At 33.3% G+C, this 20088-nt stretch overlaps 1 protein-coding gene across 1 annotated transcript in view; it reads right to left on the reverse strand.

The window, feature by feature from the left end:
- LOC132554048 (soluble guanylate cyclase 89Db-like) overlaps positions 1-20088 on the reverse strand; it is a 38792-nt gene that overhangs the window by 11316 nt on the left and 7388 nt on the right. The window contains exons 2-7 of the mRNA XM_060218346.1: positions 11789-12475; positions 7709-7864; positions 5941-6113; positions 4295-4424; positions 2390-2536; positions 299-445 (exon numbers count right to left, since the gene is read on the reverse strand). Of these exons, the coding sequence (XP_060074329.1) occupies positions 299-445; positions 2390-2536; positions 4295-4424; positions 5941-6113; positions 7709-7864; positions 11789-12427 (1392 nt within the window). The 5' untranslated portion in view covers positions 12428-12475. The remainder of the gene's footprint in view (positions 1-298; positions 446-2389; positions 2537-4294; positions 4425-5940; positions 6114-7708; positions 7865-11788; positions 12476-20088) is intronic.

The following is a 20088-nucleotide window of genomic DNA, read 5'->3' on the forward strand; positions in this document are numbered from 1 at the left end:
AAATAAATCTTCTCTTTTAATACCTCATCTTCAACTTATCATTAATTCAGTTATTTTATTTGAATGTTTCTTTTTTAAGAAATTCACAATGAAATATGAAAATAAATTGATTCAAGCATTAGCATTCTCATTTGAAATCATTTTTTGATAACACATGTACCATAAATATATAGATATCTTTTTTACTGGAAAACTGACATCCATGATCTATAGTCAGATAGACCTTTGACTGCTCAAAACACAGACCAAAACCTCTCCTGAACTGAAAGGTGATGTAACCCTGTAGCATGACCTTTACCTTGAAGCAGCCATGTTTGTCGACGATATTGTCAAACACGATGAAGATATTGTTGATGCATTGAACAATCTGTAAAGGTGTTCCTCGGGTACAGATCAAATCGAAATCTACCAGGTAACTGAATAGAATCGTCACATCCTCAAACACCTGTAAAATATCAATCCATCAGTCATTTTATTAAAGTTTCCCATGTTAATAAACATATTTAAAGCAGGTGTTGGAGACATACAAAGAAAACAAAAAACTATATCATCATCCAGTCAATGACGACCTATGAGACACATTATAATCATTGAAACTACAATACTGACAGGTCAACAAGGGGCCCTGCTATGTAGCTGGAAATCACCTCCCCTCTCCCATCCCACCCCACCAACCCACCCTTAGACACACACTCCAGACCGTCGGATTTATGGCAAGACCTAAAGTACACTCTGCCACAAAAGTCAAGAAAGACTATTACAAAAACACAACATAATAACAAATACATTTACCAATCTGACTTTTTTTATTTATAGTAACAGTGACCTTGACCTGAGAACACGGGATATAAAAAGCAAAATACCCAAAGTAAACACTTTTGGTAAGAAAGTATTGTATGAAATTTGAGTATGATCGGCCCAAAGGAACCCAGGTTATATCACGGAAACCAATTTTCTACTTCAAGTAACAGTAATCTGGACCATTGACCCTGGGACCTGAAAAACAATCCAAAGCAAACCATTTTAGTAAGGAAGCATTGTATGAGGTTTGAGTCATCGCAGGGAAACTGATTTTTCAACTTAGCGTCACAGTGACCTTGACTTTTGATCTTCGAAGCTGAAAAGCAGCCTGGAAGCAGTGAACGAGGATTGAGTTTGATTGGCCAAAGCAAATTTGAGTTATTACAGGGAAAATGATTTTTACTATTTAGAGTAGCAGTGACCTTGACATTTGACCTTCAGTATGAAGTTTAGGTTAGATTTGCCATTGCAAACTCTTGTTTTCACACAGAAACTGATTTTCTATCTACATTAACAGTGACCTCGACCTTTGACCTTTGAAACTGAAAAGCACTCCAAACCAAGCACTTTTTATAAAAAAGCATTGTATGAGCTTAATCATTCCAAGGGAACTCAAGTTATCGCACAAGAAAAAAAGTGCTGGAGGACAGATAAACAGATGGATAAACACCTTGATTATTAAAGGACACCCGCACTTTCTTGCCAGGCCCTAATAAGTTCCGTTCTCTATACATATGGAGAAGTTTGCAAAATAACAAAGATTTATAAAACTGTCACTAGGACGACTGACATACTTTGTATTCCTTCTGCTCCAACACCAATACTAACCAACTAACTCAACTCCCTCACCCTCTCAGATATTTTGGTATAATGTCTTTGAATGTTCAGTGGACGATTTCACTGAACAAAATTTAATAAAGCATTGAATAAACATAGTACAAAGAGCTGTTCCATCAAGATTCTGTCTACATAGTACAAGGGACGTAACTCCCATGAAACTAAGTGAATCAAAAAAAAAAAAAAAACAAGAACATGTGTACAATATCAGTCTGTGCAGACTATATTCGTGTTGTTTCATCAAATTTAGATATAGGCTTCAGGTAGTCTTGTCCAATCTCAAAGATAATTACAGGTGCATAACTTCTTTGTATGCAGATTAAATTAATGAGGTTTCATGCCATTTGGATAACAAGAGACTCAAAGGGCCTGTATTGGTCACCTGGGTTAGTTTCCTGAAAATAACTTATTTAAACTGATGGAAAATTATTCCAACAGAGGAAGGACTTTAAAACCCGAACCAGTGTCATTTCAATAGTAAAGTATATATTCTGTTCATGAAATTCACAGTAAAGAAAAATATCAATCTGAAAACCTCAAAATAATCTGTTCACAATCGATGGTAAAATGAAAATTAATTCCTCATAAAATTAATCATTTTCAGCATAGACTGTAAAATTTTTAATTTTTTTTCCAGGATTTTCAGTATTGCTAATTTTGTGGAAACTTATTATCAATAAATGCATATATATCATTTTCATAGTTAACAATAAATCCATCAAATTAAGTACATGAAATTTGACTACTTTACCTGACAGGTTTTGATGGGGTCAACGCCGTTTTTGAGGTCTTTGGCAATTGTCTCTGGTATCATATTGTACAGGAGCATGTTGCTATTCTGTTGCCAGTCATCCAGCTCTCGCATCGTTGCTGAAATCTTCTCACTCTGCTTCACCTGCTGTAGTTGTTACAAACAAATATTTTTTAGATTTATATCGTATGTGTTTTGATTTTGCAGGTATGATATTTCGAGGCTGTTGAAGTTTCAGCTAGTTTGTGGTGATATCATTTCTTGCAAAAGCATCTGTATCCATAAACTTGAGAGCATTTTCTTCTTTTTTAGATACAGTCGAACTTCGTTAACTCGAACTCGGAAAACTCGAAGACCCTGTTTAACTCGAAGCACTTTGTCGGTCCCGGCAAAATCTTCTCTTTATTCTAGTAATCAAAACTCGGAAAACTCGAATTCGGAAAACTCGAAAAACTCTGTTAATTCGAAGTAAAAATTTGGTCCCAACAACAAAACATATACTGAATATGATCGGAAAACTCGAAGTATAAATTTTGTGCCGGTCAATTACATTGCTGATGCGCTACACCGTTTTGCAATTTTACCGACAATAGGCTTTACAAGTGAATATTAATGAACAATACTGTAATTAACAATATTCATGTTTTAGAAAAGTGTTTATTGTTATTTAATTGAATGATAAAAGGTAACCGTTAGATCTTATAATTGATAGATATCGGCGATAAAAAGTGAAGTTCTACTCACATTGCGTAATTTCCGTGTCTGTCAGCCATAACAAACACCGACCTGTGTATACACTCAGTGAAGCGGAACTAAGCTATAGAAAACAATCACAACACTTATTACCGGAATCTACATCAAGCTCGTATATAGCCAAAAAGTGACAAAAAGTACAAGGAACGTCAGGAACATTAAAAATCTTTGCACCAAAACTCATGAACTCTGCTATCTCGAAGACTCGGATAACTCGAAGTATTTTCGTGGTCCCATCGACTTCGAGTTAACGAGGTTTGACTGTATGTTGTAAAATAACTGCTGCTTATTAAATTTCATACTTAACTTGACACTGTTGTCTAGAGGCCACCTCATGCCCCTATAAAGGCATAACTTTGTGAAAAGGGGAAGTAACTAAACCTGATATATATGCACATCTACGATGTATAAGGGTTATTGCCATCAAATTTTATTATAATCCATTCAGAAGTATAGGAGTAGCTAGTACATCATCGATTTCCCAAAGACACACAAGTTTCTGGAAAGGGGAGATAACTCAACCTGATATAGATTACACACATTAGCAATGTTTAAGAATTATAGCCTTAAAGTATTATAGAAATAAATTCAACAGTTTAGGAGAACTAGCCGTTCCATTGTTGCATCTACAGATTGATGGATAGACGGACAGACAAACAAACTGATTCAAGTAAATCCTTCCCCAACCTTGTTGCAGAAATGTGATGTTTTTACTAAAATGAACATCTTAAATTCTGAATTTAATCATTTGGGCATTTTCATACATTATATAAAATACTTACTAAAGTACTTGATGCTTGATAATTCTGACATTTTATACAAAGATGATCTATTTATTAATATGGCTTTAAATCATCCACATTAACAATGGTGACTTTAACAGATGCAGATACACTGTGTCTATTTGGTTGTATCCTATGCTTACCTGGCACTACATCTGTATGTCTGATAATGAAAATTAGATTCTATATATAGGTAGGGGCTCTAATAAATGTGCCCCACCAAGTCCTAACTGACCAATGACAATGACCCTGAAACTTTTCATTACATGAAAATGACCTTGAACTGTGAATTTTTCAAATGATCCAAAGAATCAATGGGAAATTTATTTTGACATGATTTGACCTTGACCTTAAAGTGACCTTGACTCACCTGTTCTATAGAATATTCGAGTACCGAGGAGTGCTGCCAACCAGTCATCACCATCTGTCGACTATTGTCGTACATGTTAAGATCGCTGATGTACAATCCCATCTTTTCCAGGTCTGTCAAACCACTGACCCTGCCACACAATACAGTCATACAGTTATACTACCAGCAATCTCTAATCTACACTTAAGCGTTATAAAGAAGTATGTCAGTAAACAGAGGGGAACACATGAAGAATGCGTCCTTAAAGAAAACTGAAACTAGAACATGTCTATAAGACATAAATATCTTTTACTGTTATGATATTATTGGGTAAATATGGACCAAATCTGTTAAGACATCATGGAGATGTGATTAATACCCCCATCCCCACCCCTCTCATCCCCAAACCCACACCCAAAAAACAGCAGAGTGAAAGTGACCTTGATATTCCAATGGAAAATAAAGCAGTTAACTGAAATTACAGAGACCGTATGAAGACTTGACTTTTAGGTATGGTTATGAACCCATTAAAGTAGATTGTCTCATTTTGTTTTTTTATCTCCTAAACAGAAGATCAAGTTTCAAATAATCTTTCCTTTTTTAATCAGCAATTTATGTATCTATTGCATACATGGTAAAGTACTTTGATTAAGTCACAAAGATCTTAAATTTCCTTTTCAACATGTCAACTATATCCTATTAAAATATTTGATCCTCAAACCTTTAGAAATCTTATACACTACCAGGTAACTATGCAAGGTGTTGTGATATTTAGTGTATGTATGTTACACTGCATGGGATAATTTTTATCTTTTAAAAAAAGAGTCTCAAAGGCTTAAGCTCACAAATGATAATTGTCTGTATTTATATGATAATTTACATAATTTTGAATCAGGAAGACGATTGTTAAGGACTTGTATGCAGTAACATTGTTGTACACTGCTTTCATTTTGGTTGATATGAATGTATATAACACAGTGAGCAGATCACTGGTGTTACTGTCAAAATTGGTGATTTATTTACAGGACAAAGAGAATTTTTAAAGAAGTTTTAATTTCACTGACAACTATCTATTACAAATGCACTGTAATACTAGACATGTAGTTAAGTTGTCTTACTTACTCTAAATAGATTTTGTAAATGACAAGACAGATGAAACAGCAAAGTCCTATAGATAAAATGAAAAATATCCTGCTTCATGTATATCGTTACCTCAATCAATTTTTTTTAGAACATTCATGGAGTTTAAACAGCCAATGAATGTCAATTTACATGTATTAACGTATTATCTCACAAAACCTGTTCAATACCATTTACCATAAATGTAACACTACACAATTAGATAAGATAGAATTCAATGTGATTAATAGATGTCACCATTGATAGTAATTGCATGGTTTGAAAAATTTGCAGAAATGTTCAAATCTGACCTATAACCCTTTAACATTGACCTATAACCCTTTAACATTGACCTATAACCCTTTAACATTGACCTATGACCACTTTAATAAGAGGAGATATAGCATTTAATATTTTGATACTACAGGGTAAATATGAACCAAATCTGTTGAGATATTCTCATCCCCCCATAAAATGGCAGGGATGTAAAATCATATTGAGATTAGAGACCCCGAGATATCCCCCCCACACCCCCACAAAACACTTACAGGGGGGTACACAAGAAAACCATCATATTCCAGTCCTCCATGAACTTCACTTGTCCTCGTAACAGCACTTTACTTGCTTGTGGTCTTACCCCTGACCCCAAACTGACAATGGACAGTCGATGAACAGGGCTCCGATACTGGACTTCAAACATCACTCGCTGCAACCTCTTTATCTGTCACAGAAACCATTTTATATCTGATATTACCTAGCTATGTCTAATCAATTCAATGAAAGTAAGCATTTTAAGATGAAGTCTGATAGATCAAAAAAATAAAAACTTTACATTTATTTTATGACAATTTTTAAAACAAATTATTTCAACCCATATATATATCAATCCCTTTGTTGCCAACAATGGAAGTGCACGAGGGGTCTTACTGTGGGAGAGACTCAGAGTATCCAGGAAAAACGACATGGTCAAGTATCTTCATATCTTATCATACTACAAAGTCTTATCAATTTAGATATAGAAGCATTTAAAGACAAAACTGATGAATTTTGAAATGACAACATTTTATGACAAAGCCTGTGAATTCAGAGATGAAAGCATTTTAGGATGAAATTTGATAAATTATGAGATGAAAGAATCTTAAGACAAAGTCTGATAAATATAGAGATTAAAGCATTTTAAGACAATTGAGAGAAGATACAATTTTAAGACAAAATAAAGACAGATGAATTTAGTCCAAGAAATGATATCATTTCACAAAAATGTTAGCTAATGTAGATGTTTTATGGAAGAGATATTTACAATTTAAGATAAATTACCCTCGTATTCTATGTAGTTTCTAAGGATTTAAGGGAACAGCATAGAAATATCCGAGACTGTGATGGGTTATACAAAGTCCTTCCAGACTTAAATGGGTTAATCAAAGATAAAGGCAAAATGCGGATATTTACCAAACTGTCAACCATCTTTCAAATCACAAAATTTGTTTTCTCATGTGTTTAAAAGATGTGTGTGGATATTTTCACTTAGGTGATACTTGATCAAGACCATAGCTCCTGAGAGACTGTAACAAGGCATTATATCTGATAAATCTGAGACGAAAAGTATCGCGATCCACTTCAATAAAGTGCTTCAAGACAATGAAACCAGACACCGAAATCATTTTTATCACCTGCCAACAAAAATTAGTCCCCAAATGTGTCAAGAAAATCAATAAAGAAAACTAGCATCATTTCGTTTATCACTTATATTGGAGAAATTTGTGTAGAGTAAACATCGCTGTGCCAAGGAAATTGTCTCACAGCAAGATCAGATATTGATATTCACAAGCAAGTCATTAATTCTTATCGTCATCATCTCTCTTTGCAATTTTGATGGAAGTTGTCTTCTTCACATAGAATATATAAATATATCTGTTTCAATTTTAAATTGTCTTTTATTAGGTATTTAGCAGAGTTTTTGTTATTATACAGAAATAAATCACAACTGTCCATTGCAAAATGGTAAATACAATATCATAAGTACTGTATCCCTAATGGCATTCATAGACAATATGAATGCAGTGTAAAGCTTATAATCACATAGCATTTGTAAACCAATACGAGAAACCTGCTGCATAAACCTGATCAAAACTACAATATGTTTTATAAAAATCAAACTGGATATTTTTAAAATTATTTTCTAGAATCATATCTTCTGGAATAGTTGAATAATAGCAACTTGTCATAAAGATCTGTTAAGGAAATGTACTTTGATAAAATGAATGACTTTCATACATGAACACAAAATTAGCACAGAAATCAAAGTTGTCTAATTACATTGCTCCAAGTGCAGTCTATCAATGGTCTTCGTATCAGGAATCTGGTTGGTAACTCTGAGCCAATCAAACTGTCCGACTCCAACAACATCGGTAAATTGTTTCCCGTGTGTCTTATCACAAGATTCTCATCAAATACTATACAAAATGGAAATAACTGAAACAGAAGTTCTTACATCAATGCACAGTGTTAATGGCTCTTTCATCAAAACAGATTGGAATTAAGAAATATACTGCATAGAGTTATATCAGATATATCTCTATAGGTTAATAAGCCCATCAACATCTACTGCTGATGAGCAGAAATATAAATCTGAAAAATATAATAATAATGATAAAGTGGGATACATTTATACTTAAGTTTGTATTTATCATAACTAAAAGTATTTTAATATTTACCATCCAACATGGCTTCCCTATATTCAAAATATGGCATTTAGTACCAATTATCCAGTATTCCTATCATGTCATATTGCCATGTCTCATAACCAACAAATATTTTTTCAATGTCCTTTAATAAGCCCATTCCCTAACTTTCATTCAGAGGTTATGTTTACCGAATGTTAAGTCAAAAGTTATGTTAACCTTCCTTTTAGTCAAAGGTTATGTGTTAATCTTACTTTTAGTCAGAGGTTATGTCAACCTTACTTTAAGTCAGAGGTAAGGTTAACCTCACGTTTAGTCAGGGTCAGTTCACCTTACTTTTATTCAGAGGCTATGTTTACCGAATGTTAAGTCAAAGATTATGTTAACCTTCCTTTTAGTCAGAGGTTAGTTAATCTTACTTTAAGTCAGAGGTTAGGTTAACCTCACATTTAGTCAGGGTCAGTTCACCTTACTTTTATTCAGAGGTTATGTTAACCTTACTTTTAGTCAGAGGTTATGTTAACCTTACTTTTAGGTACAAGTTATGTTGACCTTACTTTTAGTTAGAGGTTATGTTAACCTTACTTTTAGTTAGAGGTTATGTTAACCTTACTTTAAGTTATGAGGTTAAGTTAAGGTTATTACTTTTAGTTAGAGGTTATGTTAACCTTACTTTTAGTTAGAGGTTATGTTAACCTTACTTTTTAGAGGTTATGTTAACCTTACTTTTAGTTAGAGGTTATGTTATGTTGACCTTACTTTTAGTTAGAGGTTATGTTAACCTTACTTTTAGTTAGAGGTTATGTTAACCTTACTTTAAGTTAGAGGTTAAGTTAACATTACTTTTAGTTAGAGGTTATGTTAACCTTACTTTTAGGTAGAGGTTAAGTTAACATTACTTTTAGTTAGAGGTTATGTTTACCTTACTTTTAGGTAGAGGTTATGTTAACCTTACTTTTAGGTACAAGTTATGTTAATCTTACTTTTAGGTACAGGTTAAGTTGACCTTATTTTAATCAGCGGTTATGTTAACCTTACTTTTACGTAGAGGTTATGTTAACCTTACTTTTAGGTACAAATTATGTTAACCTTACTTTTAGGTACAAGTTATGTTAACCTTACTTTTAGGTACAAGTTAAGTTAACCTTACTTTTAATAAGTGGTTATGTTAACCTTACTTTTAGGTACAAGTTATGTTGACCTTACTTTTAGTTAGAGGTTATGTTAACCTTACTTTTAGTCAGAGGTTATGTTAACCTTACTTTTAGTCAGAGGTTATGTTAACCTTACTTTTAGTCAGAGGTTATGTTAACCTTACTTTTGGTTAGAGGTTATGTTTACCTTACTTTTAGTCAGAGGTTATGTTAACCTTACTTTTAGGTACAAGTTATGTTAACCTTACTTTTAGGTACAGGTTAAGTTGACCTTATTTTAATCAGCGGTTATGTTAACCTTACTTTTAGGTACAGGTTATGTTAACCTTACTTTTAGTTAGAGGTTATGTTAACCTTACTTTTAGGTAGAGGTTATGTTAACCTTACTTTTAGGTACAAGTTATGTTAACCTTACTTTTAGGTACAAGTTATGTTAACCTTACTTTTAGGTACAAGTTAAGTTAACCTTACTTTTAATAAGTGGTTATGTTAACCTTACTTTTAGGTACAAGTTATGTTGACCTTACTTTTAGTTAGAGGTTATGTTAACCTTACTTTTAGGTACAAGTTATGTTGACCTTACTTTTAGTTAGAGGTTATGTTAACCTTACTTTTAGTCAGAGGTTATGTTAACCTTACTTTTAGTCAGAGGTTATGTTAACCTTACTTTTGGTTAGAGGTTATGTTTACCTTACTTTTAGTCAGAGGTTATGTTAACCTTACTTTTAGGTACAGGTTATGTTAACCTTACTTTTAGTTAGAGGTTATGTTAACCTTACTTTTAGGTAAAGGTTATGTTAACCTTACTTTTAGGTACAAGTTATGTTAACCTTACTTTTAGGTACAAGTTATGTTAACCTTACTTTTAGGTACAAGTTAAGTTAACCTTACTTTTAATAAGTGGTTATGTTAACCTTACTTTTAGGTACAAGTTATGTTGACCTTACTTTTAGTTAGAGGTTATGTTAACCTTACTTTTAGTCAGAGGTTATGTTAACCTTACTTTTAGTCAGAGGTTATGTTAACCTTACTTTTAGTCAGAGGTTATGTTAACCTTACTTTTGGTTAGAGGTTATGTTAACCTTACTTTTGGTTAGAGGTTATGTTAACCTTACTTTTAGTCAGCGGTTATGTTAACCTTACTTTTGGTTAGAGGTTATGTTAACCTTACTTTTAGTCAAGGTTATGTTAACCTTACTTTTAGGTTATGTTTACCTTACTTTTACAGAGTTATGTTAACCTTACTTTTAGGTACAAGTTATGTTAACCTTACTTTTAATAAGTGGTTATGTTAACCTTACTTTTAGGTACAAGTTATGTTAACCTTACTTTTAGGTACAGGTTATGTTAACCTTACTTTTAGTACAAGTTAAGTTAACCTTACTTTTAATAAGGTTATGTTAACCTTACTTTTATGTTGTACAGAGGTTATGTTAACCTTACTTTTAGTCAGAGGTTATGTTAACCTTACTTTTTCAGCGGTTATGTTAACCTTACTTTTGGTTAGAGGTTATGTTAACCTTACTTTTAGTCAGAGGTTATGTTAACCTTACTTTTGGTTAGAGGTTATGTTAACCTTACTTTTAGTCAGAGGTTATGTTAACCTTACTTTTGGTTAGAGGTTATGTTAACCTTACTTTTAGTCAGAGGTTATGTTAACAATACTTTCGGTCAGAGTTTATGAGTTACCTTTCTAGACTTATTACAGAACACACACAGTAAAACTAACAATGCTAGTATTCAAATTGTATCGTAGACAGTGTGACAAACTGAAGATTTTTAACTTATTGTAATAGTGCTGGCCAACTGCCAAATTTCAATTTTGTATTAGTTTATTGGAGAAATGTAAACAAACAGACAAATATGTCTGATGTTGAAATGCATACATCTTTATGACAGTGAATTCCACAACCTTTTCCAAGTACAGGACTTGAAAAAATCAAAACTTTTGTGACAAATAGAAGTAATTTAGCTTACAAGTACACTAAGTCAATGGTTTTAATGGAATACAAGCCATTTTAGGGATAAACATTTCAAAACAATTTCTTTAAATGTTGTAGAAAAACATGAAGTACAGTCTAGTAGTGCCTTAAAATCAATTTCTAGTTAGTTCTAGTTCTAGTTAATTAAAGTAAAAAGGTTTAGGGACCTCAGTTATCCCTATGTAGGTTTTTTGGTGCAAAAATAGATATTAAGAAATTCATATTTCTCTTGTAAAATATGGACTCCAGGAATTCAGAATTATGATTTTGAAATCCTTGCTAGAGATACATGTACATTAGAGTATGCAGTGACTGACAATAATCATTTTATAATTCTTGCTAGAGATACACCTACATTAGAGTATGCAGCGACTGACAATAATCATTTTATAATCCTTGCTAAAGATACACGTACATTAGAGTATGCAGTAATAATAATCATGTTATACCTCAAGGTTGTCATTGCTAAATCATTGCTGATAGTTTTGGTCCACTTTCATATCAAATACATTGATTGATGTGTGAATCAATTTCAAGATAATGATGTAAAGAAAAAAGAATAAAGTACAGTGACTTTACCTTAAATATAGTGTTGGCAGACAAGGCAGGGAACTCAGAGGGATAGAGCGGGGATGAGGCTCCAGCTTTCTCCCTAAAGGCACTGTTTGTGAAATTTAGACGAAACTTTGTGTGATAGCCAACATCTATTGAGCACTGTGTGATTTTACTAACAGTTACATTAATTCCGTAAAACTGAGTAGCACATTCACACAATTGGCCAATGACGTAGGGCGTAAATCCCTGGCGTCTCGAACGATAAACAAGGACACAACCGTTACCATCCTCTTCACTCACATTGAATGATGGACTATGCATGCGAGGAAAGCTGAACCGCATATTTTCATGCAAATTGTCAATCTCTTTTAAAAAGTCACGATAATGCCGTCCTGATATTCGAACAATTTTGTCATAACCATAATGACTGAAAAATTTGACGAAACACTGTCCAAAATACTCAAGGTATTCTTCAGGTGTACGGTCCCCAATCAGTGTGCTACAAGCTTTTGACAGATCAATCATGACATGGTCTGGGTAGATGACGTGCGTGGTAAAGACAGTGTTCTTGAGGCCAATGTGTTCCAGTACTGACCGCCACATGTGTTCTCCATGGTCAGTTTTTATGTAATGCTGGACACTCTCCAGTAACATGCCATACATCTTGCCCCTGCGACCCTTCTCTGACACACAGTGGTCAGCTAATGAAATCTGAAATACCAATGACAGCGAATATCATGAATATAAAAGAGTATGATAAGCGACCATTATGACCTCTCGTTGACCCCAGTTAAATGGTCATTATTAATAGAGAGACCATTAGTATAGCATTATTTTTTAAAACTCTCTCACTTAAATTACAGCAATTTGATACTCTCTACACTCCATTAAACCAATCTTAATATCCAAGGGTATCTCACGACTCGGAAACACTGAAAGACGTTAAATGGAAATCACACGTTACCCAGACTCATCTTTATTGTCTGATGACCTATACCAAATATTTTGCAGAAAAAAATATCAAAATGTTGTCATATCATGTTGTTTTATTCAGATGCAACAAGGGAGATAATTCGGTTTTAAAAAAAATGGACGTAAATATTTACACCATTATATAGGAGTAAAAAAAATCTGTTATACGGTTATGTTTGAAATTGATTTATTTCCGTCTCTGGCTGTCATTCTGTGACACATCATCTTCTCGGCTTCATCTGAAATAGGATTCTATAACAAAACATCTTCCCTACAATATTTTAATCAATATTGAAATTTAAGAATCAGGTAACAGATTTTATCAGTCAGGATCTTTATGGCTGAAAACATTGACCCTGTGGTAATTAATAGTGAGAACAGTATACAGATACATAGATATTGATTAAAATATTCATCTATTAGAACCCAAATATTTTTTTTTTTGTAACATTTTTTCTCTAAGCAAAGTTATTCACAATACATCTAAATAGTTTCGCCACATCTAGATTATTTTTACGAGAATTCAAATCCAAAAGTAATTGAATAATACCTGTTCACCAAATAAAAAAACCCAAATCTCTAAGCTCACCTTGTAACCAAAACACACATGCCCCTGAAATTATAGCACAGCATGTTCCTTTAAATTCCAAGCTTCATATAAACTGGTGGTAACATTAACGCTACACTGTTCTATTAATAGAGTTTGGCTATGTATCAGCAGAATTAGAAAATCCAAAAAAAATGCCTATGATAAGACTATAAGAGCCAGGTGGTCTTTATAAAGGGGTAAAATGCAATTTGAAATATGCTATTATCTAATAATTTCATCAGGAACTGACATTAGCACAAGCAAATAATCGTTTAAACAGCTCAATGAAAATTGTACACAAGGAAATAATGCCAAATTTCTACTTCAGTTTCCAATGGTCTTTCAAAAGTGACTGTCCTTTATACCCAGGTAAAATGTCAAATGAATATACAATAGTGTAAAATTGGGAGGTCTATATACGCAGATAAAATGTTAAAAGAAAATTGATCTTTTAAATGAGGATGGCCTTTATACACAGGTATAACACCAAAAACCTATTTCTGTTTGTCTTTCTAAGGTAGTGGTCTTTATACACAGATAAAACACCCAAAAAACATTCCAATGGTGGAGATCTATATATAGGTAAAGTGCCAAAAAAATAATAACAAGCTCCCTTTGATCTTTACAAAGTGGGCGGTCATCATACACAGGTAAAATGGAAATGTTTCTAGTAACTTTTCAGATTTGACTGACCTTAAATGTGTAAATGCCACTGAAAATGTATTTTTTGCACCTATGAATAGATGGTGACTTTAAGTTGACCTTTATACACAGGTTTGATATATCTGAAGAAACTTATTTTTGTGGATTTTTAACAGATGGTTGACTTTTCAGGGAAAGTTAGTTTAGGACATATAATGATATCAGGAGTCAGAAATTGGTTGATTAATCTGCAGATAACTGATTGCTGTATGTTCTAACTAACATTGTTTCTTTATAAGCAGGAAATCACCTTGTTTAAAGATAGAAATGAAATGCATTCTAGGTGGTAAGTATATATCCTGTACATCAACTGTCAACCCTGTAAAGAATCCCCATTTAGAATTTCTGATTTCTTAAAACTATGTAAAACTTAATTCTATATTCCATAAGGCTTATCAGTTTTTCACCAGACACCAGAAACAGTGTTTAGGGCTGAAATCACATGTAACTAAAATCTCCCACTGCTATGAAGGCTGAGCTGTTTCACAGTGGCTGACCTTTAACCAAGTATTGTTAGCTTAATCAAATATACCTCAACGATGCAAGTCAGACTTGATTTTTTCAGCAACCTTGCACATAAAATCCTATGAATGTGTTACAAATGTATCCATATCAACATTTTCTGTAATTGATAATTATTTTTAGCACTAAACCAAACAAATGTACATCTGGCCTGTATCACTCACCTATATCCACTTAAGTCGTGATTTCAACCAATATAAGCAAGAGGCCCAGAAGGCCTGCATTTTCAATATTTAAAAAATATCTTTAAAAAACAATGATTTACATACAGGAATTATTTCAAGTCAAATTACGTCAAAGTAGATTTTCAAGAAAATCTCCTTTTATCCTTTTTTCACACCTAATCACTGGTAATCTCATAGTTGAGAAAACCTTGAGGATAGCACTCTCAATTATGCACAAGGTTTTAATTTACAATTTCAGGCAAAGATCTGAAGTGTGTTGTTTGATTTCAGGAATCTGATATCACACACTACAGGACTGTCATGGTTTAAATGTGTCATTGGGCAAGACACCTCACTTTAGTTGCACTGGATGGCAAGTAATGGTCCTCCCATATGTTGTTCATGAAGTTGTCGCCAGCTTCTATATGAAGACTCCACCTTAAAATTACTCTAGCTGATCATTGTTGATAAAACAAGCAAACAAATACCAGTGTCCAGAGTTAAAATGATCATTTGAAAATATTGATAATACTTGAAGGATAGGATTGTGTGTCCTATTTTGGACTCTGTTCCTCAATCCCAAAGAGAGCTATACAATTTCTTTATAATAAATTCACTTGTTGTTTCCTTATTCCATGCTATATATATATTAATCATTTCTGAAGAAGCAGCTTTTCAACCCTGTACATATATAGTCTTTTTCTCCTGCCTTTGTGAAGGTCTGCACATGCCATTAAATTTATATAAAGTTTTTTCCACCAATCAACTAGTCATTGTCAACTACAATTAAATTTCCATTTCTCGGCTATATATTTTGCTGCTCTTATGAATGCAACAATTTCATATGTCATTAAACTACATTGCCCAAGGCATAATAAATGCTAGATTTTGTCAAAATCCATTTATCCATTTTTGACAAGAAGTTTTTGTAAAGTATACAAAGTAGACACCACAAACAAACAATATATGGAATATAGTCCCAAAACTATAACATACATGTTTGTATATTCAGCTCTATGGACCAAATATGGTCATCATGTTCTTGTTAACAGTTAATAATCTTGAACTAGCTGAACTCATTTAGTGATAATATCAGTGATAAATACTGAACAATCTTTAATTTTCAGGAGGGATTTATTTTCGTTGAGTTTGTTGGTACTTAAAATCCATCAATTCATTTGTCCACAAAATGATAAACTATTAAAAGTTAACATGGATCACAGTTTGAGAGGATTTAGTAAGCAAGGTTTATGCACTAAATCAAGCACCAACAATTATGTATATTTTTGGAAAAACCACAAAATTTTAACACCACAAAAAATTTAATTTCATTGCAGACTTTTTTAAGACTAATAATGTAACAAAATGCATTATGCTTTTGTACAAATAAACATGAAACATTTCAAAATAAAATATAAATATTCAAACTGAATGTATATGTGTAGATTATCAAAATTATGTATAGTTTGATTCATATATATACACCAAACTGACAGCAGTTGAAATAAACTGATCAAAAAGTTGGCAAATTGTCAAGTTAAGCTCTGACTATGTGTTATCAGCGGAATGAAAGTAGGCATAAATATATTTCCCTTCAAAAACAATGCAGATCTATTTTTCCCGGGAAGAAGGAATGAAAACAATAATTTGAAATTGATAAAATATTATTCATTCTGAAGAAAGATATAGAAGCAGTACAAATAACATATAGAGCATAGAATTAAGTTCTATTTTTGTATACTGTAGAATCAGTCATTTTTGTAGGTTATTTATTTTCATTGTTTCCTGTGTTGGTTCCGTAAATCCACAGAAAACCATGAAATTTGAGCCCCATGAAAAAAATTATTTTTATTCTTACAGTAGAATAATATTTGATGCTTAATGGTTTAAAAGCACCACAAAGGAACAATGTGATTAGTGTTGTCATGTTGTAAACAGCAGTTTACATCACAATTAGGTATGCTTTAGAAATGAAGGTGATTTTAGACAGTGTAATTACAGCAAAATCTGTTAAATAGCTAGCAAGCATGAAGGCAAAATAATAAACTACTGGTTGTGGCTGTTCAGCAATCTCAACATCATCATATTTCCCTACTGTCTGATTTTAGCAGGAAAGTTTTCTGTAAATGGGCCCAATTTAAGCCAGTGGTCCCTGATTTATGACAAACATGTATCGAACATGACAACAAGGTGATGAATATTCGATCAAATGTCTCTTTTAGTTCAGATTGAAATATTTTTTATTTCAACTTTACTGTTTTAGTGAACTTCTTAATAACAACATGCATACTAAGTATTTCTGAAGTTCACTATCAGCTCCAAAAAGCTATCAAACTGTAATCATTTGTAATTTTTCTAAAAATAGGAACAGTGATCTTAACCTTGGCCTTGACCCAACAACCCTAAACTAATACAAATGTACTAGTCCAAGATAATTTGAGACTTGATAAGTGTGTGAAGGATGATGAAGATTCCACACAAACTGAAGGCTGCCAGAGTGTTCACAAACTTACATAGATGCAGGGACAGACAAATGCACTGACAGAAAAAATATATTCTATATTTCAGTTTATGCTGTGGTGACATACCAACAATACACTATACACACCCATAAACAACTGATTTGTGAGTACAACACAAGTATTACATAAAATCAGCTTTATCAATCAATAGTTGTTAAGTCCAAGTTTAATCCAAACTATATTTTAGCACTATATACAGGCTGTTATGTATTTTATTGTTAATGGTATGGAAAGTTATGATTTTCTTTGATTACAGTTTAACTTATCAAAATCTACATGTACTTAAAATCTACTTTACTACTCTTGTAGTAATATTTCTATCACTTCATAATACTACTATCCCCATAGTAACACTACTATCCCCATAGTAACACTAATATCCGCATAGTAACACTACAATCCCTGTAGTAACACTACTATCCCCATTATAACACTAATGTCCCCATAGTAACACTACTATCCCCATAGTAACACTATTATCCCTATAGTAACACTACTATCCCTGTAGTAACACTACTATCCCCATAGTAACACATCATCCCTATAGTAACACTACTATCTCCATAGTAACACTGTTATCCCCATAGTAACACTACTATCCCCATAGTAACACTATTATCCCTGAAGTAACACTGATATCCGATTAGTAACAATACTATCCCCATAGTTACACTATTATCCCTGTAGTAACACTACTATCCCGATAGTAGCACTACTATCCCTGTAGTAACACTACTATCCCCATAGTAACACTACTATTCCCATAGTAACACTACTATCCCCATAGTGACAATACTATCCCCATAGTGACACTACTATCCCTGTAGTAAGACAACTATCCTGTAGTAACACTCCTATCCTGTAGTAACACTTCTATCTTGTAGTAACACTACTATCCTGTAGTAACACTCCTATCTCGTAGTAACACTCCTATCTTGTAGTAACACTCCTATCCTATAGTAACACTACTATCTTGTAGTAACACTACTATCCTGTAGTAACACTACTATCCTGTAGTAACACTCCTATCTTGTAGTAACACTCCTATCTTGTAGTAACACTCCTATCCTGTAGTAACACTTCTATCTTGTAGTAACACTACTATCTTGTAGTAACACTCCTATCCTGTAGTAACACTCCTATCTTGTAGTAACACTCCTATCTTGTAGTAACATTCCTATCCTGTAGTAATACTTAAGTAACACTCCTATCCTGTAGTAACACTCCTATCCTGTAGTAACACTCCTATCCTGTAGTAACACTCCTATCCTGTAGTAATACTTCAGTAACACTACTATCTTGTAGTAACACTCCTATCCTGTAGTAACACTCCTATCCTGTAGTAACACTCCTATCGTGTAGTAACACTCCTATCCTGTAGTAACACTACTATCATGTAGTAACACTCCTATCTTGTAGTAACACTCCTATCCTGTAGTAACACTCCTATCCTGTAGTAACACTCCTATCTTGTAGTAACACTCCTATCTTGTAGTAACACTCCTATCCTGTAGTAATACTTCAGTAACACTACTATCTTGTAGTAACACTCCTATCCTGTAGTAACACTACTATCCTGTAGTAACACTCCTATCCTGTAGTAACACTCCTATCCTGTAGTAACACTACTATCCTCTTGCAGCACTTCTATTGCTGTTGATGACATCCACTTATTTGTTACAGCTACAAGATCTCCATATAGATATTCTCCTCCTCATAAATATTTTAGATGCTGTAACCAGACTCATTCGACTGCCATCACGGTGAATGCATGTAAAGAAGTTGTTCAGAATATGATTGATTTACGCCCGTTTTGAGGAAAAATATTCAAGTTATTTATGTTATATTTCCAATCCCTCGTGACACGTGGTACATCAATTATATCTATAAAAGTGACAAGATATTTCAGATATGATAAAAGTTTTGGTTTCCAATGTGAAAATGCCACAAACTACGGATATTTGTACTAAGATGTGTGTGTGTATGTGATACATACTAAAATGAGTGACTTTGTTTCGATAAGGTACATGTAAGTGCTTATTAAATGCGTTTAACAGAAACAAATGTTAAACACTGGAGAAGTGTCTTCTATACATGTATGTGAACAGTTATTTATTTCACAAGTTTTTCATGCAGGCTGTGTGTATTATCTCATACTTATCTGTCAATAAGCCCATGCCTGGTAATAAGCCCACCCAAATTCATTACCTTTCAGTATACTGTAGAATTACAGATAAATACTGCAATAACAAAATTGTAACCGGTTGTAAGTCCTTCCCCCATCAAGCTTTGAAAATCCAAGATCAATTATGGCATCCCTGGGCTAACTGTAGGATAAAGCTGTACAGAAGATAATTATGTAATGTATATGTGTCACAAGTGTGTACACTGCACATATGTGTAAATTCATGTGTGTAGTACACATATTTGACATAATGAATATGCTTCACACATGATTTTTATGTCTGCATATGAGTAAACATGTACTTCACCTGTCTTAAAAAACATAGGTGTGAATTTTGCGTATAAGCATATGTGTGCATTATTTGTATGTGTATTACACATGTGTGACATTGGGACCTACTGTAATATGGTTGTGATCCTCCATGGCTTACAGCCTCCCCACACTGCCTTCTGATGCTACATCTCCATGGTAACTATCCAAACTGTGTCTGCACTTCCTGTTGATGGCAATTGTAGAGAGATAATGGCCTGGCGCCCTTTCCCCATCTCTCTGTAATCTTAAACACTTTACTGTCTCGGATTCATCTCACTGGTAAATTACATGAATTGTTTTAACGTGTTAACTGGGGGTAACGGAAGCTTCTAAAGCTGGTATGATTATGAACTCTT

This window comes from Ylistrum balloti, unplaced genomic scaffold (genome assembly GCF_031769215.1).
Source record: "Ylistrum balloti isolate Yb309-2 unplaced genomic scaffold, AGI_CSIRO_Ybal_v1 Utg369640, whole genome shotgun sequence".
In the NCBI taxonomy this organism is placed as follows: Eukaryota; Metazoa; Mollusca; class Bivalvia; order Pectinida; family Pectinidae; genus Ylistrum; species Ylistrum balloti.